This window comes from Anser brachyrhynchus (assembly GCF_964034855.1).
Source record: "Anser brachyrhynchus genome assembly, chromosome: 11".
NCBI lineage: Eukaryota > Metazoa > Chordata > Aves > Anseriformes > Anatidae > Anser > Anser brachyrhynchus.
The window spans coordinates 2598629-2612144 of record NC_137706.1 but is presented as its reverse complement, the minus strand read 5'-3'; the positions used below and the strand labels follow the sequence as shown (position 1 = coordinate 2612144).

Below are 13516 nucleotides of genomic sequence, written 5' to 3'. Positions count from 1 at the left end.
CTGCCCTCCTGGTTCCCCGGGTCCCGTGTTCTCCGGTGGCTCTGTGCGTTGCCTTTCTGTCCCCTTCGTGGTTCTGCTTATGTAACTGCTGAAGATGTTGCTGATCCAGGAAGTTCAGTGGAAGCTCTATCTAAGAGTATTTCAAGATATCAGCACAGTCGTTCTGTGGAAGGAGGCTTCAGGCTACTGCAGTTCAAAGACACATTTTCTCACAATTCTGCATCTTGAAATTGGTCTTAAAATGTTTTACGTTGCTATTTGTAGAAGAAGCTGCTGGTCTGAATGATTCTTCTGGACAACTGAATTTACCAGTTTAGCAGTCCGTGGTTATATGAAAGGCTCTTTTATACTAAATGTTGTAAACAAGCTACACGATAAGGTACAAATGAGACTTGACCATCTGATTCATTTAATTTATGGGTCTTGTAAGGATAGAGCAGCAAAATCCAATAAACTATATAATTAATAAAGTCTAAAAACTCTCTTTATTTGTTATTATCATAACTAAGCACAATGTGAGGGTAGTGAGGTTTGAGAGAGAGGTGCTGGTTTTCCAGCGTTAAGGCAGTGAAGAAGCAGCAGGACTGCTTGTTTTCCTGGCGAGCCTAGGGAGGGAACTGCAGAAGCTGCTGGCAGAAGTGTTCAGCCGAGTTCTCTTTCTTCAACCCTTCACAAAATGCAAAGTACATTTTAGGTGCAAAAGAAAATTGATTGGATATTATTCAAGGTACCTGCAGAGTTCAGCAGGTCTAAGGAACAGCAGTTCTTAATAATAGCTGAAAAGTTTGGGGAACATGGGGATTGAAATTTCTCGTCCTATGAGTCAGAGATTTATGCGATATCGTTGGGCTTTTAATCTTCCTATTAGAAAAACAACTTATGTGAGATTATTTGTCTGATAAAGCATGAATACAAATTGTCACAGATGTTCACCCCACTATATATCATATTCATATCTTCTCAAATTAATTCTTTTTAAATACCAAGTCTTAAACTGTACAGGAGGTATATAAATGGTTGTTGCTGAGCAACAAGCCAGAGAATACACTCCATTCCAAAAGAATGCTACTACTGTTACAAAAATCAATAATTTTTGTTTTGATTTTTTTTTTTTTGCAAAGTTAATTATGCTCTTTCCCTCAGGTCATAACAAGAATTTAGCTGAGTTTCTCAGAGGTCTTGCAGCCTGCTTGTTGTGGAAGCAGTGTCTTTGGCTGCTTTCTGATCCTTCCTGGTTACTTGCCGTTTTTATAAAAGGAGGGTAAAGTCTTGTCTTTCTTTTCAAACTGCAACCAGCAGCAACGTTTGTTCCGAGGAATGCAGTGCTTCCTTGGGACTGTCTCCACATGGGAGGACTGACAGAAATCGGACTGGCTTCAGCACTGGAAGAACTGTGACCTGCTGCCGCCTCTTGTGTTACGATCAGGATCTCTGGATGGGATCCAGGCTGGTCAAGTTCAGGCTTGTGGTTAAGCTCACCTGGACGTGCGTCTGCCTGCACAAAAGATAAAGCTTTCCTGTTTTAAGTTTTTCTAGGCTCTGATTTACCATCAGTGGTGGTGGCATTGTGAGCAGAGACTAGGAGACAATATAAGCTGAAAGCATATTATTCCAATAGCATCAAATCATGTTTTCAGAACAATCCTATCCAAGGAAATCACACAGTTGAGGAGATCCTTTTCTCACAAGCGAGCGTTTTTCATAGATAAGTTGAACCATTTTGCACAATTTATCACAGGTTTGTACTCTGGCTTGTAGTTATGCCGCACTAACAAGCAGTTTTCCTTTTTCAATCATAATAATGCAGACTGTTCTCTCCAGGTGGCCATGTTCAGAGTCAGTAACAGGTTCACACTGAATGATTTTGGTCAAATTTTGACTTTGGCCAGCTGTTGCTGTTCTGTCAGCTGCTTCAGCTAGTGCCGCCAAAATTGACGGTCTGTCTTTGATCCAGACATTAACGAACTGCTTTATTGCTACGCAAAAATAAGGTCATTTTTGAAGGAGAGAGAAGCAGTGTCTGTCCTAAGGTTTTCTTGATTAACACCTGAAAGACTGTGGGTTTTGAGGCTGTCTGTAAGTGAATAACTAGGTTGTCTTTGCTAAAGTGCAAGTCATATGAGCTCACATGTACGGGCAGGTCTTGCCAAGAACCTAGGGACAGCTTTGTTGAGTTGAATTTTTCTGTTTTTTTGTTTGTTAGTTTGTTTGTTTTTGTTAGGATATGGATCGTTTGTGAACTCTTTCAGTCCATATCAAAAGAGCTGTTAAGCTGGATGAAGAGCTGTATCTCCTGCTATAATTGTGATTATGCAATGGAAGTGGAGAACTATTTGATTGCTGAAGCGAATGCTGAGCCGCTCGCATGTCTAACTCCGTTCTGTCAGCAATGTCAATTAGTACTTCAAGAGGTTAATATTTCAGAAGAGAAGCTTTGTGAGTCATATGGTCTCATTTGATAGATAATTGTTATAGTCTGCTGATTTCTTCATGTGATCTAAGATGAAATCATGAGGTATGAGAGAACACTGAAATTTTCTATTATATTTTCTTATTATATGAAATTATGATAATACAGCAAGCTCTCTGAGCCGCCAGTGAGAAATGAAACCATTGTCCTGTCTTTTCTTTCTGCTGTGAATTCTTCTGAGCAATTACATCGCTGTCACTGAGTATTGCCTTTCCGCAGCCCGCGTTGCCCTTCCCAGAGCGCAGCCCGGCAGTTCTGTACTTGGCCTGACTTCGGAGGTGATGGGGTGATGGTGTTTCACATCACTCTGCTGAGGCTGGAACAGACTGTAGGCAAGAAACTGAATTTTGAAATAACCCTGTTCATATGCATTTGGTTATTTCCTTTTCGTCCTGAATTCAAGGCTGTCTTGTCTGTGCGCCTTGTGTTCACTCTGAGCCCCTCCTAAGCTTGTTCAGAGACAGCGCAGCTGCATTAACACCCAGCTGTTGGTCGATGGCCACTGCCGACTGAATGGTAGCAGTATTTACCTGAAGTTTCGTTCACTGTCTTTCCTTGAGTCAGTCATACCGTTATCACCCCTATCAGCAGTTCTGTTCTGGTGGTTTGAAATTTGTATTGAAATGTTACGGAGGGTAATATATTTGGTGGCCATCATCAGGCACAATTTCAGTAAAGCTCACTTGATTCTTGCTGTAGTTTCTATTGTAAATTTCAGTGCTATTTTAGGCTAGAATTTCCTCTCCTTTTTAGAAGACTGATTTGTAATTCAGCATCTCTAGAAGTTTATCATATTTTAGTCTTATTTTCACATAGTCATAAACTTGATCTTACGTATTAGTAAAAAAGGGTGGATATTAGACATCAAAGAGTAAGGCACTTCTCAAGAGAGCCCCTTGTTCCTGTTTATACCAGTGATAGTTCGTTTTCTGCTTAGAGTTGGATCCCATCAAAGGCTGTAAAGCAACGGGTTTTTAACATCAACTGATTATATAAAAGAAGATAGAATGAAAATCTGATTTTGCAAATCATTCTGCTAAATTAATGAGGTGGGAGTGTTGTGAAATGATTCAGTGCTTATAATTAGGAACATCTTTCTCTTTCCTCCCACCTGTTCTTTTTACCAGGTGCTTTCTTTGGCAGGGATTTAAGGCTAGGCAGTGATGCTACAGATGAAAAGCTACAGCTTAGCGCTCTCAGGATGACTTTAATATCTGTGAGGTTGTGTCATGCGGAAGATTCAGCTGTCTCTAGTAACCCAGTTTCTATGGAGATCTGTTTTCTGCTTTCTCTTTTTTCCCTTCTGTAGACAGTAGAAAATACACAGTTTCAGCTGAATAAATTAAAGGTGCCTATTTCATCCTGGCATAGATCACATAATTAGAAACTGCCGTGTGACATTTGCTGCCTGAAGTTAACAAAATTTGTGTCTTACAAGGCTGCTGGCTTTTTAACATCAGTAATCTTGGTACAGCCCAGAGGAAACCAGCCTGCCGGCCTTCTGGCTAGACAGCATTTAAAAGCTTTCCTCTTTTGTATTACCTTTCCTTTGCTTTCTATTAATTCCTGTGATGAGAGGGAAGCAGCATCCCATCACAAATACTGAAGATGGGGAACTGCTGCTTTAGCTGAGGAAAAACAAAAGTCATAAAAACTGGGCAAAGTGTGATACGTACGCCTTTTGTCTTCAGCTGTCTCTGCTACAGTAGCATCTTCTGTGTTAAACCGAGAAACTTGCCCAGCTTCTGTCAGGCTTTTGATTCTCAATTTCAAAAAAGAAGAGTTCTGCAAATAGGTGCGTTTGGATAAGTTTGGATGTATGTGTATTTAGGGCATTTCGTGTATTAGGGAATGCTGTGTTTAAAAAAACAAGTGGAAAGGAGAGAAGACATTTTGTAGTGGAAACAATGAAAGTAAAGTTTCAATTCTTTATTTCATTGTTTTTCTCCTTTCACTCAGTAGAGAGAATTGGGTTACCAAAGCGCCATACTTCTCTGGTACCTTTAGCTTCTGATAACTTTATATTTTCATTTATTGTGGGTTTGGTTTTCTTTTGAAAGGTTCTCATACTCATTGCTTCCAGGTGGCAGCGGCAGGAGCCGTCTCTGCAGAGCGAGTGCAGGGCCCAGCAGAAGGCCTGCCTTTCGCTGTGCCCTGGCCCCTTGCCGGCTGCCCTCACGGCCAGCGATGGTGAGGTTGGTTGCAGGTCCTGTCCAGCCCCCAAGGATGCTCAGATTTTGCTGTTTGCATGTTACCTAGTCACGCGATAGGAATTCTTTTTATTTTGCACTGGTACAATCTGGACAAGATCTCTGTGCCCGCTCTCCTTCAGGACCCCTCTAAAATCAGGTGACTGACTTATCTGGACACAGCAGGGAAAAGAACTGCAAGCCTTTGTCAGAAAGCTACTTGGTTTTACTCATCTGGCAGGGGCGTTCTGTTTTCTCTACCTGGAGGTTGAAGTGGACAGAGAAGTCCCAGCTGATGTTTCAGCACGTACCTCACGAATTGAGGCTGCCAGCTAGCAGCCGAGGCTGAGCAGGACCTGAGGAGCGCAGCTCCAGCCTCCCTGCGAGTCCTGCATCTGCGCATACCCCCCGAAAGCCCCCTGGGCCTGGGCCTGGCTTCGGGGCCTTACGTCCGTGCAGCAGGAGCTGCAGCCCAGCTGGGGCTCTCAGGAGGGGCACGTTCCTTCTGCAGCGCTGGCTTCCCAGCCGGAGAAGGGAAGCATCAGCTGCTGTTGCCCTGCCTCTGGTTCTCTGCCCTTTTTCTTTGGATTCATGCTCGAGAGTGTTTTGCAACAGGACTGCTCCTATAAAGCCAAGCAGTGTTGTTGTTTGCAAAGGTAATGGGTGTGGGGAGATCTCGGTGCTCTCCAAGCATTACAAGAGCATCAGATAAGAAGCTTTCATGTATTAAAAATGCCGTAGCCTTTTACTAGTGTTACGCAAGAACTCTTTTCATATGTACCTATTTGCATTTATGTGCAACTGTAGAAGTAATGATATGGTTTCCATACACTTTTAACTGGTTCTTGAACATGACATAACCATTATAACTGGCTTCACTCCTTTAAAAATATGAATAATCTCAGTTTGTGAAAACAAGGTGCATGTTTGTTCTGGGATACATTTATGAATGAAGTTTAACTGCATCTGCCACAAAGCAGCTGAATTGTGTGGAGATGTGTAGCTGGTTTCCATCACCTTAGCTCATGCTTGGCATGGGTCTGCTTTTGTTTTAAAATGGTAAATAATAGCCTTTTCATGCTGTTGACAAATATCTAATGCTCAGAACCATTTGAACCATTTTCAGGACTTTATTTAAAAGTCTTTGGGAGGTTCTTCATACTTTATCAGAAGTGAACTGGGAAGTACTGCAACAGTTGATGTCAGAATTGGGGGGTTTACCCTCGCTGGCGTTCCTGTGGGTTCAAGGAAGAGAAATGTTTTTAGTCTGTGTGTGTGTGCAGTTAGAGTGGAATGGGCAGCGGCTCAGTGGCGGTACCTCTGAACCTAACTGTCTCTAGGGGTCATTCAGTTCAGTTCACACCAAACCAAACCCCCCCACACGAGCCACCCTTCTTCCTGGTGACATTCCCATGATGTACCAGTGGCAGGCAGGCAATCACACAAGGTTGGCAGACGTGTTACACTTTGAGAGCCTGACAGAGATCCAGTCTGTACCTTTGGCTTGGGTGGAAATGGTCATAACTGGAATTAGGCTTTTCTTCTCTATTATTTTGGAGGCCTTTTCAACCAAATCCTTTCAGTTTTTTCTTCTGGCGTTCTGGAGACAATCCATTTTAAACTTGCCCTCTTTGCAACTACAAGGGAGTTTTTAATACTCTATATTAAGTAGCTTCGCATGAATTAACTCAGATGTGGCAAAGTGTTCTCATAATAATAAATGTTGCTGCGTGATGTTATATTGCAAATGCAGTTAGAATCGGCTCAGAAGAGTTACTCTTAAGTGATTTTTTTAGTAGCCAGGTTTTTGACCTCTCTCAAAACACAGATGGTTTGGTTTGTAGATTTTCAGCATTGAATGTGCATCTTGGAACATTCTTGTGCCAGAGAAATGCCTTTTCCTTTCTGCGTAGGCAATAAAATTAAGCTTGTGTAGCCCTGTGTCAATAGAAAACTAGTTCACCTCAGATGTGCTAATTAACTCGTGTCTTGCTTATAGGTTTGGCTGCTAAACATAATGCTAAACATGCATTTAAAAAAGAAAAGGAAAAAAGGTTTTGGCATGTAATATATGTTGATGATGATTTAACTATGTTACAGAAAGAAGTCACTAATCTTTTGCTGTTTTTTTAATATTGCAGTATGCCAGGGTTTGGATCCCTGATCCAGAGGAAGTCTGGAAGTCAGCAGAACTTCTCAAAGATTATAAACCTGGAGATAAAGTTCTTCAGCTTCGACTTGAAGAGGGCAAGGTAGATCTGTATGTTAAATCATAAGCTGATCATTCTTGCTCTTGACAAGAGACTGATGTGTCTAACACAGGAAGCTATATTGTTAAACTATATCCGTATTTATATATGCGCAATTATCCTTGTCCACAGACTTTGAGGAGTACTTTTTGTGTGACAACTTATTTTTCCATAGTTCCTGTAAATTATAATTACATAATTCCATTTTGCCTGATTTTTAAAAATAAGTAAGATTAAAACGTTGGTTTTATCCAGCTGCCTGTTACATTCAGTTACATCACTTTTTCTACTTATGCCGTTAAAGCTGTAACTCTGGTTTGATATTCCAGTGGACTGCGAGGAGAACAGTGTTGCAGAGAAAAAAACGTGACTTTTAAGTTGAGCATAGTCACAAGAAGGTTAATAATGTTAGAATGGAGTTAGGATTAAGAGCATTGCCAAAATAATGCTGTATACTGTGTACAGAAATGACAACATCTCTACGAAATGATCACATCCTTGCAGTTAATGCCTGTTAATTTTTTCTTATGCTGTTTAAATGGTTATTTAATATTAATATATAATGAAAGTGATCCCTCAGGTCTTCTCATAGAAAATAAAGATCTACTGCAGAAGGTCACGCATTTATTTTCAATTTCTTTTCTTCTTACCAGTGAGCAACTTAGATCCTACTTTCAGGTAGAGGTCTACATAGCAATTAAGTGAAATGAGCAGATTATATTTATAGAATAGCTTATGAATAAAATATTTTACTTGAATGAATTTTCATTCTTTGACTTGCTCACATCTCATACGGCAAACTGAGCAAACCTGTTCAATCTGACAAAAGTAATTTTGCTCCCCCCTATATTCCAGGCCATGCTTTGATGTTGCACATTTCACACTGCATGTAGTAGAATGAGGGTGTTTGCTAGTTAAGACACATTACGTTGGTACAAGAAAATGTCAGGTAAATAAGGTGTTGTTGCCTCTAGAGACAGATGCAATTAAAGCTCTATGTTAGAGATTAATTTATATCTGCATAAATTGTAGGTTGCATTTTTTTTCAGGTTACGTTTTTCATAGCGCTCTGTCAACATTCTTGTGTCATATTAGTGTGTATGAAGCTGGCTATAGACTGATGGAAATTTATCTCCTCTGTCCCACTCAAGAGTAAAATAATATGAAAAACTAATTAGATTTATGATACAATATTTCAGCTTATTTAATAAAAAGATATGGCAGAAAAAGCAAGGGATTTCTTTAAGTAATAGTTTGAGAAGATGATATACCTTTATTGTTGCCTGTTGAATACAGAAAACCCTTTTGGAAAAATTTTAATGACATTTTTCAATAACAGCCTGCTAACTCAAGATAATTTGAATCTTGTTTTGTGCTTTTATAACTTATGAATGTTTTGCTGGGAAAAAAATAGTTGGAGGTATTGAATGAGGAAACCTAAACACCAGTTCTTTCAACACGTGTTTCCATTTGATTTTCAGGACCTAGAATATTGCCTTGATCCGAAGACCAAGGAACTCCCGCCCTTGCGAAACCCTGACATACTTGTTGGTGAAAATGACCTCACAGCACTCAGTTATCTCCACGAACCTGCTGTTTTACACAACCTCAAAGTTCGATTTATAGACTCTAAGCTCATTTATACCTATTGTGGCAAGTACTGTCATTTTATAGTATAATCTTCACACTGAATGCACTAGACAGGAAAACTTGATTATTGATATATGTGCTTTTAACTTAATGGTAGGCCAAGTTGGGCTATTCCTCTGAAAGTCCCTGTGTTTGTGGTCACTAAGTGCATCAAGTCAGCTTGAAAGTATTAAGGCTCAGAGAAAATTGACTTCGCTTTATGTCCCTCTAGCTTCCCAATGGACACTGTTTATAAAATGTGTATTCAGCAATCTTAGCTTGCCCATGGGATTACTTGCTAATCGTTGTTCCCCTTAGACATGCTTAGGTCGGCATTGGCTGGAGGAGAGCTTCACACACTGCAAATGTAGGAGGTTAGCCGGGCTGTTTGATGGATTCATTGCTTCCTCCGTTTGATTGCCTCCATCCGTATTGAGCACCTGTTTCTATGTACAGAAGATACCAGTTTATTTTCCTTTTCATGTTTTCCAATCAGTGGAACTATGCAAGTGAATTTGTAACAGTGCACGAGCCATTGCCTGTCTGTTCAGAATCATGAACAATGTTGGTTTTAAAAATACCGTTTAACTCACAGTAGAGGTTACTTGATGCTGTAATTGCCTGTGATATTTTCAGGTAACCAAAGTGGGGAGAAGTTACTTTAATGATTACTTCATCATAGGTACAAAATTACAGCTGAGTTGTCTGTTTTAAGGGCACTTTTTGAGGTATTTCAAGCTTAAGGTTTAGATTTCATGCTTCTGAGCTCATTTCTGTGTGCACATGTGTTTCTTTTAAATCGTAGTGTTTAGTCAGAACACATTTTGAACTTTTCATATACCCTTTCAATATATAAAATCTGTTATTTTATCAAATATTTCTTTATTTATCTTTATTTTGGATATTGTGCTAGTGCATAAGGAACAGTTTAAGTCATTAGATATTTTTCAGTTTTTTAATATTTTTTTTACATTTAAGCTGAGTAAAACAAAACATAATATAATGATGTGATTTCTGGAAACCAGATACTGGAAATTTCCTTCTTGTAATTGTCTGATTAAAACAAAGACACATTCTTCCAGTACACGTAGTCAAATTACCATGTGTGTATTCATCATAGCCCAGTTTATGCCAGCAGAAAACATGCCCCTTGATTTCTTTTTAAATACACAGTTTAACTTCGTTTCTAATCAGACTTTTGTAGGACAGTCCCCATTCTTGCTATGGCGTGCCAGAGGATATTGAGCCTTCTTGGTGCCATCATACGTTAGATTTGCTATTTGTAATTCCATTGTACTTTGTGCCGCTCTGCAGACTGTAGAGCAGGCTGTGGAAGTCATGTTGCAAGATGGCCTTCGGCAGATATCAGTGAATCCTGGCTGCAGGTATCAGAAGTAGAAACTTGTATTTTGCAGCTGAAAGCCATGTCCTGTCCTGGTCTTCAGGTGGAATGTGCCAAGTGTCAGTTTTTCCCTGTTCTGGTCGCTGGTACAGCTCTCCAGTGCTGATGGGTATGGAGGGATAAGGTAATCGGCACGTTCAGCTCCTCACAATGGGCACAGTGCAGACATTAATGTCCTGCTGGCCATTCCTAATCTGTGGGCGCTCAGCAGAGCACATCTGCTCCCAGTCCTGCTCTCAGCAGTGTCCAGACCATGGGGGCCTGAATCAGACTTCGCCTCCCTCTGCTTGCAACCAGCCTTCGTTCCCAAGGTGTGGGACCCACACCTCATCCCTCACGCGGTCAGCGCGTGGCCAGAGGCACAGAATGACTGAGGTTGGACGGGACCTCTGGAAGTGAAGCTCCCTACTTAAAGCAGGTCTGACGAGGTGGGGTTGCTCAGGGCTTTGACCAAAGAGTACTTGAGCACCTCCAATGGTGGAGACACCACAGCTCCTCTGGGCAGCCCCTGCTAAGGGTGTGTGATTTAATCCCTGAGCTTGGACACAGCCCATGTTTCTGTCCCTAGTGCCCCAGTGTAAAGCTCCTGATGGGGGAGCATTCAGTGAAAGGGCTTTTGTGTAACCAGAGTCTCATGGCCTGAGCTTGTAAATAGTTTCCAATTTATGAGTTTAGTGGTTCCATGCCTGCAAGTGCCATGCCCATACTGTGAGACAGCCTGCCCGGTTTGTGTTGTGTTTGCTTCTAAATACGGATTGTGTTTAACATCTTTAAGAGGTTTTCAAATGAAGTGTGTTGTCAGCTGGTTTTGTTTTGCTGTTTGGGAAAACTTGTTGATTTCATGTTTTTCCTAGTGCTACTTTAGTTGTGGGTTTGGCTGATTTTTTACAGTTTCTCCTATGTCTGGAAGGCCTTTAGCAGCTTGTGGAGTTTGGTGATATGGGATTGCTGAGCTCGATCAGCCTTCGTGCTTACCAGCACAAAGCAACACTTCTGGGAAATGCATGCTGCGTGAATTAGAAACATGAGGACTGGGCACTGTGGCAGTTTCAGGTGGCCACGGTGCAGGTGACTGAGGTTGGACACTGACTGAACCAAAGAGTGTGCTCTGCATTTGTTATCTTGGATGGTAGGCATATGTATGTTACATTACAGGCTAAGTAAAATGAAGTTGGTGAGTTAGCCTCTAAAAACCTGGTGCTTTGGTCACGGACACGCACCTTGCAAACCGCTATCAGTTTCTGTCCTAAGTATGTGCTGCTTCCCCTCTGCAAAAGATTATTGCCTTAGAGCTTTGTCCGTGGAAGGAGCTGTATCTGCCTTCTTAATCTGATTCAGACGTTAGCCAAGTTAGTTTAAATACCCGCTGAAGATGGTTTGAGCTAACCCAGTTGATTTAGCCTGAAGGAGATTAAAAAATCCTTTAATCTACCAAGAGAATTATGGTAACATTGCTCTTAACCAGCAGAACTAGATCTGGGATGGATGAATTTCTACAGCCCTAGAAATTAATTCAACTATTCTTTCAGTAGTGTACTATGTCAAATGGTATTAAATTCTGGAAAATTTCACTTTGAGGTAACCCAGACTTTTTAATTGAAGAACTCCTGATTTCTTAACAGAGCAACCTGTCACCAGAAATCCAGAGGTGATTTACAGTTTTATTTTACTGTTGAGAACGTGAAATGAAGAGTTACTGAAGGAAATTGAAAGGTTACAAAGGAAGAATTGAATGTTTATATGGAAAAACTGCTATGGCTATGATCAAAACTCAGTGAAAACTGCTGATTAGTTCAGATGTAAAAAATACTGCCTTTTATAAAGGACAGCAAACTTTAAATTAATAAATTATTTGCAATAATATGCAGTTTACCCACAGATGGGTGAATACATTGAAAATGAAAAAATTGGCTACCCTTAATTGAGGTATATGTAAGAAGAATGGCAAGAAGAGTAGCCAGAGTTCAATTTAATGTAACTGTAGGAATGAAAACACACGCGATGTGGGAAGGGCCATGATGTTTGTTATAAAAACAGCCATGCGATTTAGTAGAGATAAAGAGAAATTATATATAAATTATTCTGGATTATAGTCTTGTAAGATAGACTGATTTAAAGTTCCATAGAAAGCACATAATTTCTGCCTCGCTTGTTTTGGGTATTTCCAGATGGCAGTTGCATGTTGATTTTACAAGCCACTCCTGAAATGAAGTGATTTTAATACGCTGGAGACTTGTCACGGGGCTGCCAGTTTTGAATTCAAGGCGTTGTTTGTGCCAACGTAACCAAAAGCAGGAGGAGGGAATTGTCTGAAGTCTTGCACAGGTTTTTAAATGTCTCTTGGATTAGACTTGCAAGCCTGAGAGGCTTTAGGAGCCTGTCCATCCCGGCTCGCAGCCGGGCTGTGAGGTGGAGCAGGCCAGGGTGGTTAATGCTCATCGCTCACTGCACGGCAGCTCCCACAGGGACTCTCCCTGACTGCCACCACGCAATGTGTGCTTTGGTAACAAGCTGTACTGTGCAGAAGTGCTGAGAAACCTCATCGGGGTGGTACGAGTGTCAGAGCAAGTGCCAGGGAATTAGCAGAGACCTGGCTAATGAGCTGCGCGAGGCGCGCATGCCCAGCTCCCACGGGAGGGCTGCCGCAGAAAAGCCCCTCCGGGTGTTCAGCGCCGAGCGTGGCCCTGAATCCCTCATGCTGCGAAGCCATCACAGCGGCTTGCGCTCAGAGCAAATAAGTTGCCTCAGTCCTCGTTATTTTGCCTAGCAGTTGCACATTGTTGGCGAAATTAGGAATCGTGACGTGGCTTGTGTTCAGTGCCGAAACAGGCCTGAGAAATCCTGAGGATGCGTGCTCAGTAGTGCCGCTAAGGAGAGGAAAGGGAGGAAGCATTCCTGTGTATTGGCAAAGGGCCTGCAGGATCCAAGGGTGCTTCCTGGTGTTGTTCATAGCAGCGAATTTCCTGGCATTCTCTTGGCAGCATCGCAGGGGCCCTGGGACACCACCACCTCTTCCTTGCCCTGGCTGTGTCCAGCCACGCTCCCTTGTCCTCTGCAGTGCTTGGGAGAGCGTGCCGGGAGGCTGCTCTTGTACCGGGTGTCCTGGTTCCTACCTCTGCCTCCCCTGTGTTCAGCAGGGCACCGAAAGCTCTGACGTCCCAGACCGAGCTCCTGCCTGGCTTTGCCTTGCAACCCATCCTGATCCTCCACGTCTGTGACGCCGTCTTTGTGCTGCGAGCAGCTCAAGGAAATTAGCATCAGCCGGTGGTAGACCAGGCTGGGACGGCCGGTTTGGTTGCTCTTCTGGGCTGCCAGCTCCTCTCCTGTGCTGGCCTGGGTCCCTGGCACACAGGGACACAGCAGCTCCGTGCCCCATGGGCCCCTTTGGAGCTCTGCCCCAGTGAGGGCAGGGCGGGCAGGCGTGGGGAGCCGCTGGTTCACCCACCCCAGCCCGGCCACCACTGGCCGACTTCCAAGTCCCCCCCAGCTGCTGATTTTCAGGTTATCTGATGGGCACTGCAAGGTCCTTCAAAAAAACAAACAACTTTTCAATTGCTTTTTCCCAGTTTCAAAGTGC

At 42.3% G+C, this 13516-nt stretch overlaps 1 protein-coding gene across 8 annotated transcripts in view; it reads left to right on the top strand.

The window, feature by feature from the left end:
* Window positions 1-13516, top strand: part of MYO5A (myosin VA) — a 103929-nt gene that overhangs the window by 13732 nt on the left and 76681 nt on the right. For all 8 annotated transcript variants that reach the window (XM_080607491.1, XM_080607489.1, XM_080607487.1 and 5 more), the window contains exons 2-3: window positions 6801-6911; window positions 8390-8561. In XM_080607491.1, the coding sequence (XP_080463617.1) occupies window positions 6801-6911; window positions 8390-8561 (283 nt within the window). The remainder of the gene's footprint in view (window positions 1-6800; window positions 6912-8389; window positions 8562-13516) is intronic.